The sequence below is a fragment of the Zosterops lateralis genome (assembly GCF_965231275.1).
Source record: "Zosterops lateralis genome assembly, chromosome: 2".
In the NCBI taxonomy this organism is placed as follows: domain Eukaryota; kingdom Metazoa; phylum Chordata; class Aves; order Passeriformes; family Zosteropidae; genus Zosterops; species Zosterops lateralis.
In genome coordinates, this window is record NC_139763.1 from 72,060,304 (window position 1) to 72,075,153 (window position 14,850).

A 14,850-nucleotide genomic window follows, 5' to 3' on the forward strand; every position below is an offset into this window, starting at 1 on the left:
AAAGAAGAAAGAACCATCTATTACCTACAGAGAAGCTGGTGTACATACAAAATAAGTGAAGTGATGAGGCAGGGAGAAGAAGACAACAATGGAAAATTGAAGAAGACACTTACTGGGGAAAACCACATCACTTTCAGAATCCATATTGTCAAAGAAAAATTCACAACTAGGATGATAAGCAGGAGGAGAACAAACAGGTAGAGACAACGCTTTCTCCAGCCATAAATTCCAATTTTGTAGATATATTCATTCTTCGGCCTCTCTAGGCTCGTGCCTGGTGTCGTTGTCGTGTATTGTTCACGTACCATCTGCTATGTAAAGGAAAAAGAGAAAAGGAACTGCTGAGTTGCTTAATTTACGTGACAATACTTATACAAAACTCCAAGGAAAATATGAAGATATATTGTAATGGCTAGGAACCAGAAACTCTTATGAAGTTTTATCTGGAAAGCATTTTCATCATGCCTCGTTCAACTTACATCTTAGTTTTTGATACATGCAAAGTGATGTTTTAATACATGAACTGCATTAACTTCTGCTTTCAGGAGGCTTAAATTTATTTCATCCTATAAAGAATGGCAAAACCTTCTGTCCCATTTGTCATAATACTCTAATTCTTCCATATAAACTATTTCATGCGATCACATCATAATCTACAGCTCACAAGTATGTATCGGTTGGAATCCTAATATATATTAGGTTTCAGAATATGTATGTAAAGAAATGAAATTATTCTTCACGATGTAAAGGAAATAATGATTTCTCAATTAATCAGCTATTCACATTTAAAGAGATATCAACATTAAAAACATTGCCTACTGGGTTTAAACAACTTCATCTTATACTATAGTTCTTAAAGAAGCATAATTTGAATTTAAAGGAATCTTACAAGGTTGCACTTCCTTAAAACATGAGAATACTCCCTAACTTCCACTTTTACAGCACAGAGATCACCAACAATTCAAACCATTCATTAAAGCCTGCAATCTTGGCCAAAAGAATAAAAACTCAGCAGCTGAAGCTACTTATAAAGAACAACAGTGGGCAATATCTTTCTCATTTGCAATGAGATAAAGCAAAAAAATACCAACCCAATCATGGATGTCAGAAACAAAATAGGTATTGTTAATTCAAGCCCTTCCAATGAGCCAGGTATGTCCAGAGGCATCTTACATCCAAAACGTGGTCCACTTTCATATAATATAATGCTCCCAAATGAGAGTGCCTTCAGAAAGGTTTCACACAAGGTCTACTCTCAATTCTGAATTTCCTCCTATAAATGAGATCACCATGCTCTGGTCACACAGCTTTCAAAACATGATCAAATGACATCCTTGCCTCTGTTCAAGTTTCCTGCAGAGCCATCCTGTGTCTGTAACATGCTTGTGGCTCTCAGCTCTAACCCTCATCTTTAGAAAGATGTCATCTTTTGTTCCTGTAGCTTCCTAGCAAGACAGAGAATGCCATAATGGTTTATAATTGAACAGAAACCCATGCATCAGCCCTTGTATACACGCAGTAGTCATCTTATTTCTGCACTTCAACAAAAAAACAAAACAAAACAAAAAAAAATTCTTGTTTATTTATATTCAAAAATTAGACCAAGTAATTGGCAGTTCAAAATGTAACTTTGCTTACAGACATTATGTAAGCATAATATGTTTTTTCTGCTATCAGTCTCAGTTGTTCATAGACTGTATATAAATATTTTCATTGTTGAAAATAGTATAACAATTTATTACTGACGAGTTATAGATTCTGAAATAGCTTGTCTTAATATCAGTGCAAAACATTTACAAGATTTACAAGACATTACTTAATATTTCCCACATGAACTATGTTTGTTTAAAAATACCAGATTATATATTTCAGTTTTGTGTGTTATTCAAGCACATAGTACTGACTACAGAATGCTGTTTAAATTTGATACTATTTTTTTTTCTGTTTTCTAGTTATTGCATAGTGAACCATATCACTTAGACAAATGTTGCCCCTTATCTGGACTCTCTGTTACCATGTGCTGCCATGAGATATTGGGACATTTATACAAACAACGGGTTCCATATGATACTTAGACAAACTTTTACCCTTACTTTCACACAGATTTGTTCTCAACACGTAACTTACAGCACAGAATGCAGTAACTCTTATCTGGTAAGAACCAGAGACAAACCCCAAGAAATAAGCTGTGCAGCTCTTGCCCATGAGTAGTGCAACTATGTCCTGGTTCTGGCCAGGATATGGTTAATATTTGCAGTAGCCAGGAGAGGCATGGCTGGGACTCTGAGGTTATCCTATATAACCTCGTGTCACTTGCAGGGGTGGTGGGGGTGAAAGGATCCCTTCTGGTCCTCCTGGACAAGGGTGAGCAGTCAGGGTGTTGCTGGTTTCTGTGTGGTGAGTACTCACATGTGAATTTGTTTGCATTCCTTCTATGCTCCCTTCCCAAGGCAGACTGCTTTGCCTGTTCCTTTTGTTGCTGTTCCCTACACCTGCAAGGTAAGTTTTGCAGTAGAGACCAAAGAGTTAATTAATTGTCACATCTTCATGTTCTTATGCAGCCTCATTACAGTGGTCTCTGAAGTTGGAATTCATCTCATAACGTTAGATATGATCAATTTAGCCCTGAATATCTGAGCCAGTCAACCTGGACTCCTTTTATGGCTAATGGAGATAGGTCTCCCTGCTGGGAATTATTCATCTGACTTATGTTAGATGTGAATTTTAGACATCCATCAGAAGAGAGAGAGCCTGGGATGACTTTCTCATATGTGTATGCTGATATGTTGTAGGCATTTCAACCAGAATGATTTCCAAAAGCATGTAATTTAACAAGATAGGATTTTTCTGATTCCTGTTCTTCTCTGTTCCATTTTCACCCTGTTGAAAAATGTTTATTTTGTGAGCTGAGGGTTTTATACATAATTTATTATGTACTGCTGTTTAATGAGGTGAGGTCAAAATCCATTATGCATTTCAGCAAAAAAGCCTGTGGGTTTTGTGATTGTTTTCAGCCCTTCAGAAATTCCACAGGGGACATCTCCCAGCACAGCATTGTACCCTGCATGAGTTATTTTTTCCTGACAGAAAACAGTTCTGTTGTTTCTGAACATTATTAATACTGCCAAAAATTGCTTTGGTCATAGTAAATAGGCAATACTGGCCTAGACAACTAAATGCTTTGAGAAGGATTTAGTTTTTCTCCCTAACATAATATTTCATGATTTTAAAGAGAATTAGTGTTCTACTATTACATATTACAGTGGAAATCCTTTCAGAACTGATACTGTTGGACTGTTTCTTTTGGGAGAAACAACTTTCCATATTACCGACTTGTGTATTATTGATGAGCTGAAATCATATAGGAAAATAATCTCAGACCTGTCTGGAAAAGTCAGAGAGAAATCTTTTTATAAGTCTGGTATGTTTTACAAAAGTATGCTGAAAGGAAAGCCTTAGACAGGCAGACCTCGTAGTTGTGTTGTGAAATCTTGCAAGATTCAAGATAGACTCACAGAGGAAGAACAACAGGCATTTAGTACTATGATGAGAAATGCTATTTGTAAATGGAATAACCATGAAACTGGTTGTGTAGGAGCATTCTAAAGAGACACTAAGAAGGAAGTGGTGACTTAGACACTTGGATCTACACAAGTTAGTTGGAGAAGCAAGAAACCTGCAGAGTGCACAATGACTTTGGTAAACACTATCTTTGTATTATTTTACAAGGAAGCAGCACACAGTGACTAAGAGTAAGAAATACCGAAAATCTACAGTGCAGAAAACATGGCAATTGAGTTTCAGAATGAAAATTCTTACATCTTTCAAATGGGCCATGAAAATATCTTCTTTGCATCAGGTCAGGAGTAGCACAATAAACAAACTAGTACAAATAAACTACTTAATTGGAAGTGGAATTTCTAGGTGTTCCTACTCAAGGGCCAACACAATCAGCACATTTCTTATGGATTTTTGTAAATTTGGCTGTAATTCACCAGATTGAGCTTTATCACAATAGTTTGTTATTTAGAAGAATTTTCTAATTGACATCATCTATTTTACTGGGATCCATTTAAATCCAATTACTTCCTACCTCTTTGCTGATTTAAACTAATTAGCTGCCAAAAGACTTTTCACAGATTTTAAATGATAGATCAAACTCATGAACAACTAGAAACACTGCATCTTTTTGACCTCGTGAGATTTCCTCTATGTTCAGACATTGTATGTGTTGCATGTAAGGTATGAAATTCATGCCTGTAGCAATACGTATGAGCTGCCCATAAAAGATCTGCATGTTCTTCACACATAATTGTCCTCTAAAAATATAAAACCATGACAGAACATTTCCCTAGCTCTAGTGCACCTTTTTCCATGCAAGACTTAGAAACTGGTCTCTGTCATTTGAGTGATTCTGAGGTCCAGGAGATTTCTATATTAATATTGATTAATGAAAGACATTGAAAAACTGTCTATCACTAATGTTACTGTTGGAATGAGGTTAATTCGGGCACCAAGTTCAAAAAGCTATTCTGACAGCTCTGAAATACTCACTTAAGATAGCTATGTTTTTAAAAAACAAGTTGAAAACTTACCCTTTTGCCTGCTTAGAAAAGCAAGCCTGAGTAAAAGCATGTGATTTGTACCTTTTTCAAGAATGACTTACCTGTAGGAAATACTGAAGATGGAATACTAATTCGATTAAAATAAGTAATCTCAGGATATTTCAATATGTAAAAATATGTTTTCATTGGTTTTGTTCATAAATGGCTGTTATTTTCATGTAAATAAAATTCCCCTTTATACATAGTTCAGAATTGTTACTCAAGTGCTTTGTCATCTTGTCATAAAGCAACTGTTAATAACATACAATTAGAAAACATAATTTAAATACAGAATTACTTAGTTGGTTAATACTAAGAATGAGATATAATTCCACTACTAATTATGTAATTATTAGCACTTTATATTTTCAGCAAAGAGACAAAAAGCTTAGCATTCAATAAAACCTTTTCAAATCAGAGTTCAGAAGAACTGGTGAGGTTTCACAATGAAATTTGCATCACTGGTGCTTGTACTATGCATGTTCTTCTTCATGAACAATCATCAGCACATCTACTCTTCTCTCTTGTTCTGGTGCCAGGGTGGGGGAGAAGGGACTCTGGCTTCTGAGAAAAAGGACATTCCTTTCAGTGTAAGAAAACGCGTTTGAGAAGAACTGAATGGTATTTTTTTATTGTTGCGGGCTTTCTGTGCAAGTCATTTCTTTGTGCTATATCTTGTTTTGTTAATATTGTTGCTGTTACTGTTTGTTTTCTTATCTCATTGCTGTTTCCAGCAAACTGTTCTTATCACAACCCATGATCCTTGCCTTTTGTGCTGCCAATTGGAGGAGAGGTGGATCAAATGGTGGCATGGTTTTAATAGGAATACTGAATTGGAGAACACCATTGCTAAACCACGACACCTCCTCACATGAAGTATATTCATTCACATGCAAGAAAATTCGCAGTATGTGGGGGCATGAAAGAGGTGGTAGTGCTAAACAAAAACAGTACAGTGAAAACACCATTTCATCCTCTTAAACGAAATTCTTGTGCCATTGTATACAAACTGTAAACTGAAATTAAATAATGTGTCAGCTGAGGCAAGTGAGAATTACTTTTATGACTTGAATACACTACCTTCATGGAATATTATGTTCATTTTTTGAGTATGTTGTACTGGGCTAGATGGGTATTATTATAGTATGAACATCAGAAATACACCAAGACTTAACACTTCAGTGCATTCAGGCACGCACACTTTTGTCTTTGTGAACACAGAAGCAGTCCAAAGATTAACCAACAGGAAAGAGGTGCTGTTGGAGTATTTTCCTGAAAGGTGAAAGACAGTTGAGGCAATCCTGTTCTTCAGAGAAAAAGATGAGAAACCTTTGGAATCCATATGGAAAAGCTTGCAGGACAAAAACAGAGAGGCAGGGAAAAATCAAACTCTTATGATTAGGTGAAAATTTTGTAATTACTTTCAGCCCTTCCATCATATTGTATTTAATCTTGCCCAACTTTGCTTTGTTGAAATTCTTGTGTTATATAGCATATTACAGTTTGAATTGTAAACTAGTGTCATCAGCTGAAAAGAGTAAAATTTGTGGAAACCTGAAGCACAATTTGTGGAAACGAGTAAAGAAACTTATATGGCCTAGTTAACTGTTTGCATACCCTGCACTGCACATTTGCATAATAACTATGACACGGTCACAATCAACAGCTTCGCACATTTTAAGTAGAGCTGAAAGGCAGTCACTGACAGAACAAGAATATATAAATATTAATGTCATAATTATTAATATTATATAAATATATGCCATCTTGCTATTAGAACATATTAATATAATATGATATATAAAATATTCTTTGTCTAATATGTTTACTCTTGAATCTCATTTACAGTAAATTATTTTAAACCTTGTTTTCTATCTTTCAATTTAATTTGCTTTCCTCCTTTAAAAATTCCAAAAACATGAATCAGATAAGAAAAAAAAATCGCGTTATTCCCACCAGAATTAAAAGACCACACAAAAATATCACAGAGACCTTTTTGTAAATTATTTAAAATTTTTACATTATGAGCATTTGAAGAAGTAGCTAATTTGTAATAGGAGACATCTCCTATCTTTTATGTAAAATGCCTGAAATTGTTTTAATTAAAAAAAAGTGAACCTTTTCTCCCTGAAATTCAGTCACTATTACAGCTTAGTGACCTTGAATACCACAATAGGAAAATTAAAATCTCACAATTATTACTTTTCTGGGTTTTTCAACATATATTTTACTCTGTCTTAGTTGACAAACAAAACCACAATGAACTTAAAATAACTGATGTAGAAATGATTGAATGATGATGCAGGTGAGGTTACTGTTTAAACCCTGTGGAGATCTCATTAGTATTCCAGATTTTAGAAACAATCCTTTAAGAAGAGAGAAAAGAGAGTTCTGTACAGTCATTGTTTTCTCTTAACAATTAAAGACTGAGAGCCATTAATGGTGTCAAGATCATTTAAGTGTTTCCTTACTTACTGTGCTTTGTATGATGAACTCTTATAGTTTCAGTGTGTAAAACACTGCCTTGTCCTGTTGAATGTCATTCAGTGTTTTTCAATAGGGTTTGTTACCACAAAGACATTTTAAAACGTCAAACCCGCAACAGGTAACTAATCTCATCTTACTAGAACAGTTTTTAATTCTCCGACCCCTTTGAGAAGAAGGTATCTCATGGGCCTTGAGTAGAGGATAAAAATGTGATAGTGAACAATTTGCTTCAATGAACCTAATTGGGAAATTTTGCCCTCTGAAGTCCAATACACTTTTCCCCCATAGCAGCTGCTCTTCAACATGATTTATTTTTTCCATGAAGGACTGAGAGTACACCAGATAAATAATGTACCGTCATGAATATCAGAACAGAAATTGTTGTAGTCTTCTGGCTGTGAGGTTTCTCTCTTTGAAGCAGAAACCAGAGTAGATTCATTTCCCTAGATCCTTCTTTTTCTTTAATTGTGCATTTAAGAAAGTGTTTATAACTAAGCTAGGTATGAACTTTAACTGCCTGTGTTTGTATGGGCAAGTCTTTAAACAACTAGCATAAGATCTGTAGCACCTGTCTTGAGACAGGTGGAAGAAAGGAAAATATTCATATGCAAGGAATGCTGAGAGCCATCTTGCTCTTGTGGAAAGGCTAAGAGAGTCACTCTTTGTCTCCTCATAGTTTAATAAAAATCCTGTCTTTATGAAAAATAAGAACTGCATGCTACTAGTCTCCTGTATAAAGGGCTTTCTCACTAAGAAGGACAAAATAAAATTAAGCACACAGGGATGTCTTGAGGATTTAATACATTTTCCAACTCTAATTTATAAAATGATAGTTTGAAATAATTATAAAATTACCTAATACTCCATCCTATCTTATTCTGATCATTTGTACCTTCCAGGTGTCAAAGGGCTTTTCTTCAGGTGAGAGTGGAAAGTTTCCCTTGGGGTTGTCATTCCTTGCAAGCAATAAAGGTTTACAAAGCAATCCACCTATAATCTGACACTTCAAGGAGAGAAATGAAGAGAAGGTGGCTGTCAAATTTAGAGAACTTTCGCTATAATCTACCACAGGTGGTTTTTGTTCACTAGCATTTTAGTTCTTTCATTCAGTGACAGCTAAATTATTTCTTTATTCAGAAGAGATGTGCACATTACACTGTGTGCAGATAAAACCTTTCCATTCAGTCCTTGTTATAGTTAATTACTGCAAAAGTTTGGAATTGAATTCTGAAGGTCATTAGCAAGTAACTTGGGGACCAAAATTCTGAATAAAACATCAAATTACAGAATTTTGTAAAATTTCATATACACAAAATCTAATACCAAACAAGGATGTGATGGCTACAGACTACAGTATATAAATTGCGTTTTCTTATGTGATCTATTCCAGACATCCAATCTTTTATTATTACTAATTAATAATGCATTTAATTAAGTCAGGCAAGACAAAAGCCAGTTGAAATCAGAAGTTAAACATCACAATTAAAACCGTGTATTTACTCAGACCAAGACTTAGCAACATCTTGCTGTGTATCTTCCTACCCAAGGAAGTCAGTAATACTTGAGGAAATTACTAAGATTATAAAATCCCTCTGTGGAGAGCAAGAATGGCGTGTGTTATACAATTTCAAATCTTCTTCTTACAAAAAACTTCTTGCTTTTATAAAATGGAATAATTCCTCATTGGTAATATAAAATGTTTTATTAAAAACTCCAAAGAGAAAATTATTTGAAATTTCTAGCAAAGATAAAGCATATTGTGCTCTTTAGAGATATATTTCTATTTTGTACTAGAAATTTCAAGACTGGCAAATGGAGACATTTAATGAAATACAAATTTTTACTCTTGGCACCATATTTTTACACCCCAAACTGTTGTGCCTGCAAAAGCAATACATCCAGACCTGCTAGAAAGTGCTGGACAGAAAATGACATGTGAGTCTGTTGTTCATTTCCAGGACTGCTCTACAGAAGTATTCTTGTATTCTCAGTTATACATTAAACTCTCTACTGTCCTCCAGAGAAAAACTTCTTTCACTTAGATTTACAGTATCATTGGCAAGTCCAGAGAATTACAGCACTTGAGAGACAGCTACAGAAAATACATGGGTTTAGGACATTGCCTTTGTTCTTTAAGAAAAGCTGTTTTTCACACTGCATTACAATGGACTATGGAGATGTCCACAATACCTTTAAAAGTTCTAAGCTTATCAGAAATTATTCTGTTCAATGGCTGTAACTTAAAACATTCTTCCCCAATTGCTTGCAAACATCTGATAGTCTCTGTTTGCTTATTCTACATTTTACTTATTCATAAGTGACTCTTCCTTTACAATCCCTTTATAACCATTTCTAAACACAACAAAGGTTACATTTTGGCTTAAACTGAAATTACTGCTCTTTTGTTTATTCAAAATATGAAGTTAGGGATAATCTGCCTGGGGGTATTCTCTGACAATGACAAAATTCTTCCTGTTTGCATATAAAAATTAATAGGAATTGCATAATATTTGAAGATTTATGTGTGTTTCTCATCACTATTCTACTCTTCACTCAAGCTCTTGGAAGAATGGACAGTGGAGATATATTGTGATAGTAAAGCTAAAATCAAGCAGTCAGCAATACCTAAATATATCAGAAGTGGGGCTGAAAATTAAGATGAAGCCATGTCTGGTGCTATCTTCCTTCTTTTACCAGAAAGGCACATGAAGAACTTTTTGCCTTCTGAACATGAACAAGTAACATCTGGTCCTGATGACAGAAAAATCATTACTATTAATTTTATTGATTTGTCCCAAAATATTTTCTAATGATTTTTTTTTTTTCTCATTTGGGACATTTCTTCAGAGCCATCTTCCAGAATGGAAAGGTATATAGAGATATTTCCCAGACCTTATCAGTGGGGAACATTGCCGTGAACTCCTTTATGATTTTCTTTTTGATATCTCAGTTCAGGCACTCAACATATAAATCTTCAGTGTATATCCAGTACTTAAACATATAGTATTAATATTCAAGAACAAATACAAATCAATTAAAAAAACCCTAACCCACAAAAGAACTGAATGAATACTTCTGACTGCACGAACATACCCCCAAATACTCTTATAAAGTATCAGGTTACATATGTGCAGCATCAATCACCAAAAATATTATTCACAGTATTTAATAATTTCTAACATCAGTGGTAAATGATTATTAGAATTTATCCAACTCTGCACTTCTTCTGTTGAGGAAGATATTCAAGTCTACCTTCTCTGGCCCTTTTGCTAAAATCCATGGAGAAAAAATAAAGTCACTCTCGAGACAGCAATTCATGTATGTCTAGGTACATACACAGTCAATCAGGAAGTATCACAAAGCAGAGTTTCTGTCTCTATGGTCTAAATGCTAATTTAACACCTACCAAAGTTGACTTGTGATACCTCAGAATGTCCCAACACAAGAAATTCTTAGATGTTACTAAAAGCCACAAGACATGAGGGACAGGTCCTCACTTCCTTTGATCATGAAGCAGGTCACAAATGGTACTTGAACACATAGGACAACTTTTATGAACATAGCAATAATTTTCTGAAACAAATGCAGAATTTGTGTTGGGAGGTCACTGTTTTATCTGGGAGGAGCACTGAGAAATGGCAAACTCCAAGCCCAGTTTATGCTCATCAATTTAAATCAGAAGCAAAAATGAAACTAAAGTTAGTAGCAATGGACAGAGGAAATAAAAAGACATGAGGGTACAGGACCTGTGTATATTTGCTGTTGCCTTCAATTGTGTCTAAAAATCCTTTAAAAGCAGCAAAGAAATAGTGAAAGCTTAATTAAAAATTTGTACTATAAGCAGAAGTAGTGATGAGGCCTAGTTGTGTACAGATTTATATGTTTGATAAAGTACCTACATCAATGCAGTGACCTTGTTACTTTTGCTCTATTCATGTGCTTTATAAAAATTTCCTGAGCCAAATATAACACACCTCAGTACTAGCTAGCTTCAATTGGGTATTCTGACCCAATTGATATTATTCAAGTAGATATTATTCACATGCCAAAAGAATGTACTACGATAGAGTTTTCCTCTAATGAGGGCATTATCTCACACAACATTTTAACTAAATACAAAAAAAAACCTTAATTACCTTGAAGACCTTTATTTTATCATACACAAATTTGACTGCAAAGTCAAAAAAGATAGCAGGGTGTGGGATGGGCAGCAACTTTGAGGTGAACAACAGTAAGTTTAATTCTGTCAGTTCAATAAGAGAAAGAGAAAGAGAATTCAACCAGAATGAAATATCAATAGACAGCAACCATTTGTAGAGTAATATTTTACACAGCTTTTACAAACAGATTACATTTTAAAATGTGGGGATTTTTTTCTTGCAAGTGTGAAACATTTGATAAATAGGAGTACTTACTTAGCATACTACTTATTTGGAAATAACATCTAAGAACTCCTCTTAAGTCATCACATTTAAACTTTTACTAGGTCAGCAGTACTACTCTTAGCCTAGGTGATTAAACAGAATTTTAGCTACTTTTCACATCTCTGGGTGTTGTGGACATTAAGAGAAGAAGTTTGAGTATCTGACAAAATGGATACATCCCATGGTCTTTGTATTGCCATTTAAATTGTTGTTCTAAATTAGGTTACTTTGCTCTGTTATTGTTACTGTACAGCTTGGATGCTCTCAATTACTTTTGATTCCTCCTTTATCATGACAAGAAAAGAAACAACCACAAAGTTTTACTTTCTCACACACTGAAGTTAAACTTTGCAGACAGGATCTGGTAGCTTGTAAATTTGAGTTGCAGCAAAAACTAGGAAAATCTGTGTACAAAATTTCATTTCTTAAGTGCCATTAAATGCAAATAAGAATTGTTTTGTGGCCTTCAATTTTCTTTTACTGGAGACAACACGAGACTTGAAATTCCAAATAAATGTGAAGAAAATTAAAGCAATTCCTCAGATGGAGGCAAATCATGAAAGAATCTCTGCTGTCATAATCTTGTATGTATATTTACCAGATAGAGAATAAATTTAGATACTTTTTAAAAAATTGTGTATTTTTCTGTTTAAAAATACTTCTAAAAAATTTATTTTTATTTTCTACGTGTGTGATAGAAGAACTTTCCTGTCATACCACAATGATTACCAGCAGCAAGGCCAAAATGCATCTTAGAGAAACAGTGTTCCTAAAGCAAGTCATGTTTTGAGAAAGCTTTTAACAAAAGCCCTTTAACCCTATCCTTGATGTTGTTTGCAGGAAAAGTATTTAATGAGCTGGGTAGAGGTGAGAGCAAAAGCAAATAGCTCTATTTAAGTCCATAAAGACATACATATTGACATAACTTCTTCTTCTTTTTCTTTCTCCTGCTGCTGCTTTTATGAAAGTGCTACTTCCAGGTAGAATGTTGTTACATTTTGAGAAGTATACTTCCAGATCATTTAGTAGACTTCAGCACAATCACAAAATAAGTCCCTTTTGTGGTGCTTTCCTGTGTTGATTGTAGACCACAAAAAGCAGTTTATTTAGCCTTGAAAACTGATTTAATGTAGTAAATGGTGATATACTTCACAGAATACTGCTATTTTGTGAAGCTTCTTTTTTTTTTTTTTAATTGAAATAAAAATACACAATAGAAGGAAAAGAACTATATGTAGAGGCGAGAGATGAAAATTAATCCTCAAGTCTTCCCTCCCTAATTCAAGTGATTCATCACATACATATTTTTAAAATATGATAGAATAATTTGACCTTACATCTGGAAAGTAACAACTGTTTTGACAAGTCACATGTAGCTAAACTAAAGATTCAAAATACACTTTTCAGTAGCAGGGGAAGCAAAATGCTTTCCCTACATATACTGTGTCTCATTACATACTTTAAACCTCTGCCCTTTTCTGATGTGTTCCCGTTGCTTTGCAATCCTGGTCATAACAACTTTATTACTCATTTTTACTTACAGAGGGGAAAACCCAATTATTTTAAACGTGTATTAGACACATAAGGACATCATCAAAAGACTTGTACTGCAGAAGCCTTTTTTGGTGATGTTGGCTCCAACTGTTTAGGCAGCAACCATCTCTAAGTTTCTTTCTAAGCAACTGTGACAAAGCAATAATGCAATGTAAGAAACACAGAAAATGAAGAACATGGAAAACTGTATAAATACTGGTTTTGATCAGTATACCATTTCTTGGATTAAAACCTATAAGAAAGACACAGCTGATCTTTCAGTTAGCTGTAAAAACCATTAACAAAACCCAAATTACCTGTTAAGTATGTAGACATTCCAAGATAAACTAAAAGGAAAATCTCTTATTTGACATAACATATATACTTCTTGTACTTCGAAGTAGAATTTTCCACAGAAAGTATTTAATCCAAAATGGAAATTAGCAGGTATTACTAAAATCCTTTAAGTTTAGTTGAAAGCTGATTTACTGATGTAAATAAAATAGTATAATCTGAAATTAGGATTTTTTCTTCATTTTAAAGATTCCAATTTGAGTAACTGGAAAACAATTCCTATTTGGATCAAATAACAAGCACATTACCTTTTCCAGAAAGTATGTCTGAAGTTTCTAAAGTTATTCTTTAGGCATACATAAGAAAAGACATTGATAGAACACAAGTATAATTTGTCTTTTCAAACTTCAGTTAGATGTTGTTTGTTCTTCAGATTTGGACAGTAGTGCTTGATCCATCAATCAGTTTTTGTAGCCTAAGATACGATCAGAGAACCAAGAGCTGTAAATCAGGCTTTCCTAAACTCAAATTCTGGAAAAATATGCAAGTTTCTAATGGCAAAATAAAGATAAATGATGCTATATCTTAGTGCCTACAGGTTCACCTAGTCCAGGTTTACAGTGATTTGGACTGTTCTCTACCAACTGGGTAACTAAACTCTGCCTAGGATAGATTTTGACTCCCTACTTGGCAGTGAAGAATAATGTCATACACATTTCTGGAAGGTAATCACTTTTCAGAAAAGCTTTAGTTCAACATAACAATAACAGAGATTTTAGTCAGCCTCTGGTATACATAAGCAGAGTGTCCTCAAAGCTTTAGAATCTATTATTTCAATTTAAAGAAAATGCTGCATAAATTCAGCTGAAATTTAAAATCATCCCTCATAAGGTGGAGATCTCTTTTAGTAGGGGAAAATTGTATTAAAAATGTTTTTATTTCTTTTTACTGTGAATTAAGAAAATATGAGATCAGATATGTAAAAAAGTCTCTACATTTTAATTACTGTAAAATACTGTGAGTAGACACTTGAGGATAAGAGAAAAAGGCTAAATAGTGAGTACTCTCAGAAAACGAATATGAGATGTAGAAGCGGAGATTGTAAAATATGGGGAGAAAGAGGAAGTACCTAGACATGCTGAAGAAAGTTAAAAAAAAGTTACCAAAAGATGGAATCTCTTGATAATGCAAAGGAATACAGATTAATTTTGCTTTCTACTGCTTTTGTTTTCCTTATTTTGCATTCTAGCCATTTATACACTTTGCTTACTAAACAATCCTAAATCGAAGCTTATTTCTACATAATTTTTTGAGTGCTAGCTTTGAATTTTTTCTTGAGTTAAAATCCTTCTTTGCTAGGTGCCTCAGGATTTCTGATACAGGAAAACAGTAATATTAATGTTCTCAATTTAAACAGTATTTCTGAAGTTTTCAATATGACTAAAGGGATACAGCTTTTTCTTCCATAGATGTGACTAAAATCAGTTAAAACAAATCACCAAGTGTGA

The 14,850-nt window shown here is 34.1% G+C and overlaps 1 protein-coding gene across 4 annotated transcripts in view; it reads right to left on the minus strand.

The window, feature by feature from the left end:
* The window catches only part of SGCG (sarcoglycan gamma), a 101,833-nt gene that overhangs the window by 49,374 nt on the left and 37,609 nt on the right, over positions 1–14,850 (minus strand). For 2 of the 4 annotated variants that reach the window (XM_083855637.1, XM_083855639.1), the window contains one exon: positions 114–311. In XM_083855637.1, the coding sequence (XP_083711763.1) occupies positions 114–308 (195 nt within the window). In that variant the 5' untranslated portion in view covers positions 309–311. Of the gene's footprint in view, positions 1–113; positions 312–1,338; positions 1,354–14,850 lie in introns of those variants that run through there. The other 2 variants (XM_083855640.1, XM_083855638.1) reach the window with 2 other exon arrangements.